Source organism: Equus asinus, chromosome 22 (assembly GCF_041296235.1).
Source record: "Equus asinus isolate D_3611 breed Donkey chromosome 22, EquAss-T2T_v2, whole genome shotgun sequence".
Lineage (NCBI taxonomy): Eukaryota > Metazoa > Chordata > Mammalia > Perissodactyla > Equidae > Equus > Equus asinus.
In genome coordinates this window covers 37095718-37111283 of record NC_091811.1, presented here as the reverse complement: position 1 = coordinate 37111283, position 15566 = coordinate 37095718, and the positions used below count along the sequence as shown (strand labels likewise).

Genomic DNA, 15566 nt, shown 5'->3' with positions numbered 1-15566 from the left:
CATCTTTTTAATCTAGTCTTTCATCTTCTGTGTGCTTGAGAAAATATATGTAATTTGGGAGGATTGGGGTCAAGATGAGGGAATGAATATAAATGTTAGGTAGATATAAACAAGTTAAAAAAGAAAAACTCTGTGGGTCCACATCTAGTTTATTTTTTTATTGCTATTTTTAGGATGAAAACTTTGTAAGTTGTATAAAGTATTTGTCATTTTGTGGATGCCTAACTTAAAAATGTCAAATATCAAGATAGCAATTAAAAATACAAATTGGCAGCCATTATCCATCCAAGGAATAAATTTAACACAACAATTTTAGTTCCTTTGAATATGCACTCCATTTTACCATTCACATTTTACCATTACATTACAAACATAATTACTGAGCACCTACTGAATGCCAGGCATTGTTCTAGGCACCACGGATATGCTGTTGTTCAAAGACAGGGAAAGATCTCTGATTCATGATATCTATATTTCAGTTGGAGAGACAGAAAATAAATGATATAAATACGGCAAATGCATAATATGTAAGAAAGTAGTGAATGCTAAGAAAAAAAGACAACAAGGAGATGTAATACAAAGAATGAATATGTGAAAATTTAGACACAGTCACCAAGGAAGGCCTCACTGAATGTACAACTGTTAAGTAAATACCAGAAGAATACAAGAAAGCTAGCCATACAGATATCTGGGGAAAGAGCCTTTCAGGAAGGGTAAATAGCCAGTGCAAAGGCCCTGAGGCCAGTTTGCCCAGCATGTATGAGAATCAGTGAGGAAGTCAATGTGTCTGGAGTGGCGTGAAAGAAGGGAAGTGTAATGAGACATGAGGTCAGAGAGTAATGAGAGCAACTCCTATGTGGCCTTGCAATCCTCAGTAAGCACTCTGGCTTTTACTCTGAGTGAGATGGGACTGTCACTGGAAGCTTCTGAAAAAGGAGTGAATGACAGGAAGTGATTTATGTTCAGATATCATCATCATGATAATCTTTTAACCTTTTCCAGAAATACTTTAATAGAACAGATTAAGCACATGTATAATGGGCATGTTTTGGACACAAGGAAAAATTCCATCACAGCTACCCTCAAGCTATGGCTGCCACTGGCGACCTGAGGATGTGGGCTAGGAACAGCTTTTTCGACCAACAGCAAATTCCTTTCCCACTATGCGGTGAATGGTCAGAAAAATATGGAGTGAGGAGGGGTGAGATAGGAAGTGGAAATAGGCTAAAGAATATGCTAGCAAACAACTAATTTCAGAGCAGGAAGCAATTCTCCAAAGAAATCAGCTAACCTGGACCCTTAAATCTCTAGAGGAGAAACCTGCAGAGCAAATATAAAGTATAATAATAAGACGTCATGTATCAGGAAAAGTAAAACATCTCCAATTGGGTAGCTGCACCCCCGCTAAACGATCGATCTTACTATGTGCAATCAGAAATGCGGAAGTATATGGGCTGGGAACAGAAGAATGTCCAGCAAGGGAGTGGATGGGAGTGCCAGGATTTGTGTCACATCACATGAAAATGTTTTAGCCGTAAGATGTACTATGAAGGTTCCCGAAGCAAACAGCTTCCGTTTCCACTACAGATCCAAAAATAGATCTGGATTCTTTCACACAATTTTCACTAGGTTTTATAGAAACACAATTGCTTCATAAGCTTATTAATGCATCTTCCTGAAAACTGAGCATCCTTTAAATATTTACACGATAAACTACCATTTCTCTCTTCTCCTTTGAATATGTTCTTGTGACATCCTTTAGCTTTTATGATTTCAACACATATTAAGACCGTGGTATTTACCATTGTGTTCAGGGAAAGCGCAGATCCGGCACATCACTGATTTTTCAGAAGGATGTCTAGAAGGAGGTCTCATTGTTCAGTGAATAAGAACAACATTTAAAGCCCAACTCCACGACTTAACTCACACACTGGAATTGAAATGATTGCCACAAACCACTAGATGGCACTTCAGATCAAATACCGCAACAAACCTCCATCGCTATTTGAAGAGTCTATTCATTGTACTTCCTATTTAGAATTGCTACTGGGTCCTTTCACAGCAAATGTTCCAGTATCACTGAGAAAGCATCTATTATGTGCAAGGTTCTTTCTCTTACAGGACTATTTGTTTTAAGCCACAGCAGGTCAAACAGGCACAACCTCAAAGCTAGTCCACTTTCATGGATAAAATTAGGTGACCTCCTGGCACTCACGAAATGTACACAAATGGCACTTTTTAAAAAATTACCCATAGAGTCAAAAGGGGATTGGGATCTTCTTAGGGATATAATCAGAGCAAACCTGCTTCCCTCAAATTTTTTTTCTTGTTCTAATCAGCTATCCTATGTTGTAAATTTTGGAATAAGCAAAGAAAGAGTCACAGCATCGGGTTTGTAACATGCAGACATCTACCATTTGACTCTGCAGCCATTCAATGAGCGTTTCTGCTGTGGAATCCGGGATCTGGCATCTCAAGCCTTCCTTCTCGTCTGTTTCCATCATCTCTAACAATCCGCGCAGGTCTTCCACAAGGTGCAGAGCTCGCAAGCTTCCCATGAACGGGGAGGTGGGAGACTGGCAATCAAAAATCCCATTGGAATATTCCAGGGCCTTGGAACCTAGATTTTAAAAAAACAAAATCAGAGAGAAAGCAATGGGATTTTTAAGATAACATACCAAAGCTGGAGGTGGCAAGCAAGTCTAGTCACAGTGAGGAATAATCAAAACAAGGAGGAGGGAAAAGATAATAAATCTCTCCAAGTCATAGCTATTTTGTGCAAAAATAAAAACCATATAATTGATGGTAAATATCAATGGTAAGATAGCCAAAGGGGAGGTCAATTGCGTGGTAGAGTAAGGGTATGGTGGGCTTTGCTGTAAGGTGTGCTGACCTCGCAGAAACAAGTGCTAAGAAGGTGGCAGATCAGTTCAGGTAGAGCCATATATTCCAGAAAACAACTTTTAGCGACTATAAAGTCCTTAAATTTCCGTAAAGAAGTTGCACACTGAGGTGGAAATTGCATAGCATAATTTCAAGGATAAGAGGGCCTGCTCCCAGTTAATTTACCACAATAATCTTTGAAGAAGTTCAATGAATTTCACATATACATATGTATATGTATGTATGAGTATGTTTGTATAAAAATGCACCCCCATGATTTTGTCTGCAGCCTAGCGTCAAATGCTCTTGCTAACGTCAGCCTTAAAAAAATACTTCTACAGCCATTTTTGTTTTGTTACTTACAAGAGAAAGCATTCTACTACTTCCATCCACACAACTGACCCACAGCCCCTTCTGAAAGCAATCATAAATACTGCTGCATCTCTTTGATGTTAATGTTCTGGTCTGCCAAATATACATACTAACTTTATACTTAAACATCAATAATTATGAAGTTTAGGCTATCACCTCATAAAATCTGAAGGTCTTACAACTGGATGAGACCAGCGAACCGATGTGTAAGTTCTCTCTCCAGTTGGCCATATGGCTTAGTAAGTTTCAACAATGGGAAGAGGAATTCTCTTTCAGCTAGTCCAGTCCATTGAGCTTCCTAATACTGGGCCAAATGGTTTGGACTAAAATCTGCCAAACTATAATAACCATAACCATTGACATGCTAGGCACAGTGCTAAATGCTTCACATAACCCTCTGAATCAGTCCCCTCAGGAACCCTGTAAAACTGAGATGAGAATCCATAAAAACATGTACTGAGGAGAGCATGATGGGGGGAAGGAGGAACAGAAGAGTATTAAAAACCAGACAGGCTGTAATGTCCTATTCCAGCACTTTGAAGCATTAGGATCACGTACTGATATTATCAATAATGATAACATCAATGATACATGTGTTATGATAATCCTCTATTCCATTAAGTCTTCATCACAAAACAAGGTAGGGGTAGGGGAGCGATGTGTATTTAGAAAAATTCCCCAAATGTTTGTAATCATTTCTCCTCCTCTCCCTCCTACCTCAGTTGGAGAACTACTGATGTCAATTTGAAAACATGTAAACCCAGGTCCTACCCACAAAGCTACTGACTGACTTAGTTTGAGATGGGACCTGGGGAATCTTAATTTTCTCATAACTTCCTGTTGGTCCTGAAGCCCTGCCAGGGCTAAGGTACAAATATACTAATTTAGTGGAATACGTAAAATGCAAATCCTTCAACTATTGTTCCAGAAATATCACTTCTCTCTGCTAGAGTTTCATGAAGAGTATAAGGTTACAGCATCTGGTAAGAGCCTAGAATTAGTTCTAGTTATATTTTCTGAAATCATGACAAAGTCCAATCTCTGTTCCACATAACATTCCTTCAACTATTTGAAAGCATATAGCATGCTCCGAGCAAAAATGCACTGTTCTAGGTTAAACTTAACTAGTTCCTTACCAGGTGTGGTTGTTAAACTCTGCCTTCACGCTTACCTCCTCTAGGTAAGTTCTAGCTTGCCAATGACCCTTTGAAAATGATACTCCAAGAACTGAATACAGTACCCAAAGTGTGGTCTAACCTACAAAGAAGGTCACAGTGAAGTCAGGTCTCCAGTACGCATAAGAAAGGAGGCCAAACTATGACACATCACATACAAAATGTGACATAAGACCTTAGGTAGCCACCACTCCTGGGAGACCACAAGTGTGTGAAAGGGTTCACTTACTAGTCAGTGCCCTCAGCCATGATGAGAAAACAAGGGGACAGTCTACTGCCTTTGCTCAGCTACCATAAGAGAATTGCTGAGGATTCTTAACAAAGGAGTAACATGATCAGATAAGTGTTTGAGAAAGGGGATTCTGGTGGTCTAGAGAAGGATGGACCAGAGCAAGAAAGTAAGAGTGTCAGAGACATCAAGCAAGAAGGTTACTTGCACAAAGCACGACTATGGTAGCACAGACAAGCCAGACTTTAAAGAGGATAAAAGGGAATGGTAGAATTTGGGAGAAGGCAGAACTGATAGAACTTGATTAACTAAGTGAGGAACACGAGCGACAAAAATGTCTAGAATGATTTAAATTTCTGTTTATGGGGACCGGCCCTGTGGCTCAGTGGTTAAGTTCATATACTCTGCTTTGGTGGCCCAGGGTTCATGGATCCTGGGGGCGGACCTACACCCTGCTCATAGAGCCATGCCATGGCGGCATCCCACACAGAAAAACTAGAATTACTTACAATTAGGATATACAACTATATACTGAAGCTTTGGGGAGAGAAAAAAAAATTCTGTTTAGGAAAGTATGTGGATGAAGGGTTACAGAATAAGTCAAGATGCAGGCTACTAGAGGGGCTCCTGAGGAAAGATAATGAACTCAGTGTTTTATTTTTTCTACTATTTTTTTATTTTTTTAAAGATTGGCACGTGAGCTAACAACTGTTGCCAATCTATTTTTTTTTCTTTCTGCTTTTTCTCCCCAACCGCCCCCCAAGTACATAGTTGTATATTTTAGTTGTGGTCCTTCTAGTTGTGGCACGTGGGACGCTGCCTCAATGTGGCCTGATGAGCGCTGCCATGTCCGCGCCCAGGATCTGAACCAGCAAAACCCTGGGATGCCGCAGCGGAGCGCGCGAACTTAACCCCTGAGCCATGGGGCCGGCCCCCAAACTCAGTGTTTTAAATGATGACACTGATGTGCCTGTAGGACATGTCGGGAGAGATATCTGCTGGGCAGTTAGAGAAGGGGACCTTAAGCTTAGCAAAGAATTGGGAAAGTAAATAGATGTGAGAGTCACTGGTGGAAAAGTGAATGTTGAATTCAAGGGGATAGATCAGAATTCGTGGATACTGGGTACAGCAGTCTCTCTCAAAGTATAGTCCGCAGACTACTTGCACCAGAACCACCAGACATGCAGATTCTTCATCCTTGTTCAGAAACCTAGGGTGGAAATGGAATTTTTGACATTTTAAAATAAAATTTGAGGATAATTCTGGTAGAAAATGGAAAAGAAGGACAAAGATGAAACCACGGGGAACCTAAAGGCATTGGAGCACACCAATAAATGAAAATAAGAAAGTCAAAGGTAATAAAAGAGGGGTAATGAAAAAGCCAAGAGAGGAGAGTAAATGTCACGATTCCATCTCTTAGAGGATGCTGATTACCTGCTATAATACCATCCATCTGCTCCAGCGCTGCAGCCAACATGTCACTTGCGTCACTCATCATTTTGTTATTTGTCAAGGGCAAATTCCAACCCAGATCTGAAAAAATAATGATGTCATTGTTACATCGTTTAAATGATGCATGCATCCTGGTAGGTCTGACAATTCAACTTCAAATTATAACTCCACCTAGCAGTCAGATATGGAGAGAGAAATTTCTCAAGCAGTAGGGTTGTAACTGAATCATTTAACAAGCTGTGACCAATCGCTGTTGACTGTACTGCAAGACCACATGCTCTACCTGTGTCAGTTAATAAAATAACTAAGTTTCACTTCTTGCACTCTCAAAATCCAGGAGAATGGTTTCCAGGCTGTACTCTGTAGAGCTCTAGGTCTCTGTGAAGGGCATCAGCGATGGCTGTGGAACCTTCCTGAGGACCACAAGGGATGCCAGTTAGACAAGACTTCTTTCTCCTTGCACCAAGCCAGCCAATCTCTGCTCTCTTAATTTTTTCCTTTTTTTCTGCAATAAGGGTTTACCATGAGATTTATTTAAGAAGAGAGTTCACTAATATAAATATATATATATTAACCATATACACATCTACTGGTATTTTGTAATGTAACAATAGCCACCATGTATTGAGTGCTTATAGTAGTCGCTATACATTTCCATAAATTCTCCACAATCCTTAATCATGACAACAACTCTATATAATGGATAAATTCACCTCCATTTTATAAATGAAATAAAAAATGTCTGTTGATTTTTGCATGGAAACACAGTAAATAACTATAGCAAAAACCAGTTTTTGGGGTTGGCCCGATGGCGCAGCAGTTAAGTTCGCATGTTCTGCTTCGGAGACCCGGGGTTCGCCAGTTTGGATCCCGGGTGTGGGACATGGCACCACTTGGCATGCCATGCTGTGGTAGGCGTCCCACATATAAAGTGGAAGAAGATGGACATGGATGTTAGCTCAGGGCCAGTCTTCCTCAGCAAAAAAGAGGAGGATTGGCAGCAGATGTTAGCTCAAGGCTTATCTTCCTCAAAAAAAAAAAAAAAAGAAAAACAACAACCAGTTTTTAACCTAGGTCTGTTCAATTTCCACTATAATACTGAATTTCTGTTTATCTGATCCTAGATAGGTTTATGCTGAAATTGTGTCACAATCTCCTCATTCTTTTACCTGTCAAAAAATAGATTGAAACTAGCCTGCAAAAAATTTGGTCACAAAAAGGAAAAAGTCAAATTATGTGATTTTCAAAATTAACTAATGCATTTCAGGTAACAGACTAAGCACCCATGTAAATTCCCCCAACGGGCATAAATAAGGCTCTTGCTACTTTGCAGACACTCTGGTGTAGCAATTACCTGGGAAATAAAGGGTATGCTGTTTGACAGAAACCTTTGCCCTCTGTTTCCAAGTAGCCAGATCTCACTTACCACTTTAGTTTTACAAACATATTTACAGTTCTCATAAACAGCTTCTTGGATCAGTTCTCTACTGTGCATTCATTCTAATAAAGTGCCATATAATCATTGTCAAATATTACTTTGATTTTATGGTTTCTACAGATTTCATCTAAGAATTTCCCAGAATGTTACTTACTTCAGAAGGCATACAATATCACTACCATTTTATGTGGAAATACTACAGCACAAAATACGCAAGGTACACATTTACAGTTATCCCGAAATCAGGGGCTTAAAGCCCGGTTACGAACCTAAGTAGCTCTCAAAAATTTACTTGCACATTTAGCTAGTGCACAGTGCAGAGAGGTGGGGAACAAATTTAATAATCACATTTCAGGCTGGAAAACTCAAAATGTGAAAATTCAGACATAAAGGATTAAGCTAAAGAGTGTCCAGTCCTTGAGTTTCGTGTAACTAAGTGGATAGCACTCCCTTTCATTTTAAAAGTTGCACTTCAAGGAGCTCTAGATACTATGATACACACATATATATATAAGTATATATATAAGGAGACACCTGCCAGCTCAGCTATAAATGTGGAGAACGCTAATAAAATAAAGCTCAGTGTGGAAAAACTGACCACCTCACTAAATTAGAAAAACAAATATTCGTCTTTGTTAGCAACTAGACTTTGTATAGAGCATGAACACTTTCTCAAGTGCGACAGGTAGTTATCTATTTCTTCTCTGTTTCATTCAATGAGCCTTTCAAATGCTCTCCCATGGTGAAGAGCTAGTTTTTAAAAAAATTTCCAATTTGTTAGAGACCAAGCCTTTGTTGAATAAAAATATGATGACATTATTAAACTGTTATGAATGTTTATAAATGCTTAATTCTCGATCTCTATATTTTTCATCTAGCAGCCTACATGTAACAGTAAAGAGCAGACAGTAAACACAATTAATAAATAATACATATAATATGGTGAAAGTGGTGGGTGCTAAGGGGGAAAATTGGAGCAGGGTAAGGGGGTCAGGAGTTTGGAGGGGTTTGCAAATTAAATAGGGTGGTCAGTTAAGTAGCTTTAAAAGTAGTTTAAAAGTAGTTAAATGTAGGCGGTAGTTCAGTGGTATTCCAAGTGTAAAACTGCTACAAATTGATTAAAAAAAAGGGAAAAGCAAGGACATGAACAGACATATAGCAGAAGGGGAAGGACTTTCAACCAATAAATAGGAAGAGATGCTTAATGTCATCAATAAGGAACTAAGACAACAACGTCATACCATTTCACACTGAGTCAGTTAGCAAAATAATTTGACACTGCCAAGTATTGTAGAGGATGTGGATTCACAGAATTTCTTACAAAATGGTGGTGGGAATGTAAAATGGGCTAAAATCAAACATTCACATTCATTTTCAATCTAGCAACATTTACTGCAAGGCATATAACCATGGGCAGTATGCAAATGTTCGTAGTAGTTTGTCAAAGGACAAAAATATGGAAATGACCCAAATGTCCATCAACATGAGAGGAGATGAACAGACTGTTATATATATATAACTGAAGTTACATACCGTTGTCAAAGCAATATATGTGTAGTATGGACAAATCCATGCAATACAACAGCAAATAAAAAAGTAAGTCTCTGGAGGCTGGCCCGGTGGCATAGTGGTTAAGTTCATGTGCTCCGCTTCGGCGGCTTGGGGTTCGAGGGTTTGGATCCCAGGTGCGGACCTAGCACCGCTCAGCCAGCCACACTATGGTGGCATCCCACATAAAATAGAGGAAGATCAGCACAGATGTTGGCTCACTGACAATCTTCCTCAAGCAAAAAGAGGAAGACTGGCAACAGATATTAGCTCAGGGCCAATCTTCCTCACACAAAAATAGAAGAAAAGTAAGTCTTAGTAAATTCATCAAGACTTTTTTTTTATAAAGTTAAAAAAATTAAGTACAAATACATTTTAGAAATACATATATGCTCAATATAACTAAACAAAAAGAAAAAAGAGAATGATAACATGAAGTTCAGAATGATGGCTACCTCAAGCCAGAGACATCACAGGGGAAGAGACCAAGAGAAAGAGTTTTATAGTTAAATGAAGGTTACTATCAAGTTTTTGAGTTAAGCATTGGATTCAAAAGTGCTTATTATTAAAAACGACAAAATGAGAATTCTGCTTCTGACAATGTTAGAATAGATTTTATTGGACAAACTGCCCAACGAATAGCAATACAAAACACTAGATGAAATATAAAAACAATTTTGTTGGAGAGCGTCCAAAAGCAGGTAGAAACTGGAGGAAATTCAGCTCTTGAGTAAGGGAACCATGAATGAGATTCATGTTTATATATCTTTTCCCCTGTGGGCACTCCCCGGTACATGTGATGCAGAGTGGCTAGGACTCCTGAAGAAAATCTCAATCTTATTAGCTCAAAGGATAGAAGAGCCAAAGTTCTTAGATTATACATGAAGATGTTTAATACGAATTCATGGTACAGTGTGATAAGTCAAAAATATATAATGTAATCCTTTAAAATGATAAAATAAAGAGATAAGTAAAAAGCCAACTGAGTTGATGAAATGCAATACTAATAAAATCCTCAATTAATCTAAAAGAAGGCAACAATGCTGGAACAATGGAGAAATGGGAGAAACAGAAATCAAATGACAAGATGGTAGGTTTAAGCTCAATTATATAAATAATTACACCAAATGTAAATGGAACAAAAACTATTAAAAGCCAAATATTGTCTGGTTACAAAAAAAAGACAGACCTAACTATATGCTGTTAATAGAGGTGCACTTTAAATATAAAGACATATAAAGTAAAAGAAAGAAAAATGAGATACTGTTCACATAGCAAACCTAGGAAAGCAGGAGTGGCTAGAGTAACACAAGAAAAATGGCTTCCAATCAAGAAGCATTATTAGAAAGAAAGACAAATATTTTATAATGAGAAGAGTTAATTTATCAGGAAGTTATAACAATCACAAATGTTTCTGCAACTAACAGAGCTTCAAAATACATGAGGCAAAAACTGACACAACTCAGGGAGAGTTACGCAGATAAGTCCATTCATGGACTTCATGTAATTGTTGACCCCGTTAGATTTAAGTCTACTGTCCTCCCTTTTTTCCCCCCCGTTTGTCCCATCTGCCATTTGGTCCTCCTTTTCAACCTTTTTTGAACACCACCATCAACCATCTTGACCTAACTCAGTTTATAGAACAAAATACTTAAATGCACAACATACATTCTTTTCAAGTCCACACGTTCTATTCACCAGGATAGGCCACACAAGGCCACGAAGTGAGTCTCAGCAAATTCCAAATGGGCTTTAAAGGACCACAGAGAAGAATCAGAACAGAAACTTGAAGTGGTAAAGTACTAAGAAGAGAATTTCCACGTTTATTAAAATTCTCACTTGCCCACGGCTTGAGTTATTTTAGAGGCAGCGTAACTCAGTGAGCATCTGTGTTGATGAAGCTATCTCAATTTTCATGGCTGGGTCAAAGTACTTTTTAAAACGGAAAGGCTAAATAAAAAGGCTTCAGAAAAATCCCATGCTCTAAAAAGCATTTTCCTATATCCTCAAAACCGTTTCTGAGAGGAGGATTCCCCAGGTGTCCTCACATACTTAATACAATGGAATATTACTCCAATATAATGGAATTATTCCTCCACAATAAAAAAGATTGAACTACTGATACGTGCAACATTATGTTGAGCAAAAGAAGCCAGACATAAATGACTATGTACTGTATGATTCCTTTTATATAAAATTCAAGAACAGGCAGTCTATGGTGAGAGAAAATAGAACAATAGTTACTTGTAGGAAGTGGCGAATAATTAAGGAGACACTGGGGAACTTCCTGTTCAATATCTTGATTGAGGTGTTGGTGACACAAGCTTATACATTTGTCAAAACCCATCAAACTATCCATTTAAGATGTGTGCATTTCACTGTCTGTAAATTTTATCTTGAATTTAAAAAATTAGGAATGAAGATGATCGTTAGAAATTAGAAATGAAATTGTATTTTTTAAATGAACTAAATAAATAAATGGATTAATATACTGAGAAATGCATGGACTTATAATGACACTATATCACAAATCAAGGATAATGAATAATCCAATTATAGACCTGAGGTCCAAAAGAAAAGTCTCAGAACATTCAGGTCCCTTTGTTCTAATTCTTTGCTTACCAAGAAACCTGCTGATTATAATTTGGTTCTTTGGGTGGACAAAACCATTTAGAAAATTAAAACTTCAACATCCAATAATTCTCACACAATAGCAAATTCATTTCTGGATCCTAAATAGTTAATATACTTTGAATGACTTGCTGAAGAAAAGATATCAGGAAATACAACTAAGACAACAAAGGAGTGGGATTTTGGGTTCAAGGTCCTACTTCAATAAATAAGAAATTCCTTATTTGTTGGGCGATGTTAACAGAGAAGATCAGCTCTGTCTGCAGAAGTCCTTATTACAGTGGTTTCTTATTCCAATGGCTTAATAAAAATAAGTTTAGAAAAGTAATCTCCTAGGGATAACATTCACATATTATAGTAATGGACCAAAAAGGACCCAATAGAAGCATGTTTGGGGTATATTTCAAGCTTGGTCAGGACCCATTTTAGAGTGGATTTGAATGGGGTAAAATATCAAGGAAAGTTCCAGCAATGGGTGTGGTGGCTAAAGGGTTGGCAGAAAACCACAACTTTTGGCAGGGTTGCTGACTAACTGATGTTTTAGGTCAGGCTGGCTGCCCACACTCCCTGTGATGAAAGAAAGGCTGTAAAAAAAAATTAGAAAATCTGTTCTAAACTTGAGTGAGAACGACATTTGTCCTAGCTTTCTCAGCTTTACTTAGGTAAAATGCTTAGGTTTGAAAGAGAACTAATTTCACGCCCAGAGACAGATACACTTCAATGAGATTAAGATACATAAAGGAAGAAATCTCTTCATTGAAAGAGAGAAGGTTTACATACATTCCACTAGACTGGTGGAGCAATATTATGTGGTCATTACGAAAACAATACATTTTCATATAAATTATCTGGATTTCTCACCAATTGTTTTCCCCAAGATGCTCACTAGGGATGTTAATAAATTATACAATGATTTCCAATGTATGCAGCAATGCAATCTTTGCAAAGATAAACTATCTAAAAATGCAAAGACCAAAAGGAGAAGCAAGGACTATCAGTGGTTCTCAAGGTGTGGTTCTTGGACCAGCAGCAGCAGAAGCAGCAGCATCACCCAGGAGCTAGTTAGAATGTAAATCCTTGGGCCTCACTCAAGACCTACTGAATCAGAAACTCTAGGGGCAGGGCCCAGCAATCTGGGTTTTTACAAGCTGTCCAGGGGATTCTGATGTGTGCTCAATGTCTATATTATAGTACCAGAGGCCGTCTATCCTCTTGGGACAACAAGCCCCACCCAGATGAGGCTAGAAATGGCTACCAAGGTAAACAAGGGCAGAGCTTCTCTCTCCAGCCCCTGCTTCTTACTTTTCATCCAAAAATAACAGCTCTGAAGAAGCAATTCAGGCTTTAACCGGAAAAATCTCTCCCTTTATATTTCAACTACTAAGTCCTTATGTCTGCAACACTTTAAGAATTCTTATGCAATCCTCTTTGTCTTCTGGTTCTCTGCTATGTGTCTGTCACCACTTATTTTCTCCTCCCCACTGTATTAGTCCAAATCCTTTTCACCTCCAATCTGCTCTAAAAACCCCAGAAAATTAATTCAGAATTACTTGAAAAGGGCAACATGGTAAGATGTGGGGGTCAAGAGGCAGGGAAAGTGTTGAAAACAGAAAAGGCAGGTGATGTTGACAGCAGCGGTGATATCTAACATTATAACACACATTTAAAAAATTTGTCAAACTGTAAAATAAGTATATTAATGATATAACTGGAAATGTGAACACTGTGTATTGGATGATATTAAGGAATTGTTTTAATTTTTAAGTGATAATAGTTATCTTTTTTTAAAGAGTTCTTATTTCATAGAGGTGATTAGCAAAATATTCATGGATGAAATGACATGACATCTGGCATTTGCTTTAAAATAATAAAAGAGAAGGGAATGCGAGTAAAGATGTAGATGAAACAAGATTAGCTATGATTTAATCAGCGTTGAGAGTGGGCAATAAGGACATAGGACATCACCAAATATTTACAAACCAAATAAGAAAGTACTTGTTATTTTAACCACCTGTATAAACACAAACACACACTCAGAAAACGGAACAGCCTCTCACAGAGAGAGAATTGTAAGGCAGAGCATAAATGAGGGAGTATTGATGACTGTGTGTGAGTAAAAGGTACTCCTTCTGGGGCTGGCCCCATGGCCTAGTAGTTAAGTTCAGCGCACTCCGCTTTGGTGGCCTGGGTTCGCTTCCTGGGTGTGGACTGACACTGTTCATCAGTGGCCATGCTGTGGAGGCAAACCACATACAAAACAGAGGAAGACTGGCACAGACTTTAGCTCCAGGTGACTCTTCCTCAGCAAAAAAAAAGTTACTTCAAGAGAAGTAACTAAAACAAAGAGCCACAAAAGATGACGGGGCAAAGCTGGTAAGCATTCAAATAAATGAAGCAGCAAGGGAAAATAGACCAAGAAAAAAGGAAATGAGCTTTTCAGCTCTATGTTATTAATATTTAGGAATAATAACCAGTAGGGAGTTGATAAAAAAGTTCATACAATAAGCCAAGATCTTTTACTTCTTGAATAAAAGGATGTTGCTATTTGAAAAACTGATCTGTATTAAATATCAGTAAATCTGGAGATCTTGTGATAAATTGAATGTCCCATTTCTCCCTATCTATTATTATCTAAGTGCACAAAGAGGCAATGAATTTGTCCAAAGTCACTCAAGAATTAAGATTTGAATACAAAACCCATGTTGTTCCAAAGTATGCCTCTCACTGATTCAGTAGGTATTTATCAAACAGCTAGTATGACCTGACTAGAATCACCAACCTTGACCTTTCTCATGAGCTTCTAATCCAAATTATATACTACCTCCAGGATGCCCATCCCTGCCTGCCTCTCATGCTGCACAACATACCTTTCTCTAAACATAGCCCTGTTCTCTTACCTCTGTGCTATCACACGAGCTGCTCCCTTCCTTCTATGCCCTGGGACATGCTTTCAAGACTCAGCTCAGGCATCCTTTCCTTCAAGGCCTTGTTGACGTCTCTCAGAGCATCCCGAGCATGACTCCACGAAGGCCCTAATTTTACAGCATTTGTCTCCTTGACTAAGCTGTGAGCTCCTTCAAAACAGAAACTGTGCTTCTGATGTCTGCATCCCCAGTATCTCATGCGGTGGACAGCAAATACTTACTTGGACCATGGTGCTATGCTCCAGTGGCTGCTCAAACATGCACACTTTTATATTATAACAATTCTAGCCCCTATATTCCCTGCTTTGGCTAATAGTGTTGACCTTCCTCTTGGCTGCATAAGCCAGAAACTTATCTTCTCATCTTAACTTTTAAGATAAATTTGCTATCACCCTTGCTATCTATAATCTTACAAAATGAATTGTCACACTGCTCAAGAGGTAGGTGAACTAAATTCATCACGTTACTTTGGAATGATGTTATTGCCAAGAGTATACAAACTTAGTTCCCAACATGATGGAGGAGCACGAGGGGACCTGAGCAGGTTTTAACTTCTAATTTTTCCACCCACTCTAACCCTCACGCCCACCCCTATCTTCTTTTTAGCTTAAAAATCTGGAGACTCATCTGTCTCCTGGTTTCCTACCCAGGTCTACCAACCCAGCCTTAGCTGGCAAAGAGGTAAGCAGTTCTGGGGTGTGTGAGACCCAGACTTGTATCCAATGGAGGGCTGGAGTGGGGAACAGCTACTCAAAGCTCTGAGAGTGAGGGAAGGGACAACAATTTGCTTATATATAAGCACCCTCTACAGGAGTGTTTTATAAACTGTGGGTCAGGACCCCTAAGATTAAAAGGTAGTGAAACAAATTTAGTAGGTTGCAATCAACATTTGAATAAGATTTAAAAAATCAGAG

At 38.5% G+C, this 15566-nt stretch overlaps 1 protein-coding gene across 17 annotated transcripts in view; it reads right to left on the bottom strand.

The window, feature by feature from the left end:
- The window catches only part of PPFIBP1 (PPFIA binding protein 1), a 160943-nt gene that overhangs the window by 54267 nt on the left and 91110 nt on the right, over positions 1 to 15566 (bottom strand). For all 17 annotated transcript variants that reach the window (XM_070495204.1, XM_070495207.1, XM_070495206.1 and 14 more), the window contains 2 exons: positions 6094 to 6192; positions 2415 to 2620 (listed from right to left, as the gene is read on the bottom strand). In XM_070495204.1, the coding sequence (XP_070351305.1) occupies positions 2415 to 2620; positions 6094 to 6157 (270 nt within the window). In that variant the 5' untranslated portion in view covers positions 6158 to 6192. The remainder of the gene's footprint in view (positions 1 to 2414; positions 2621 to 6093; positions 6193 to 15566) is intronic.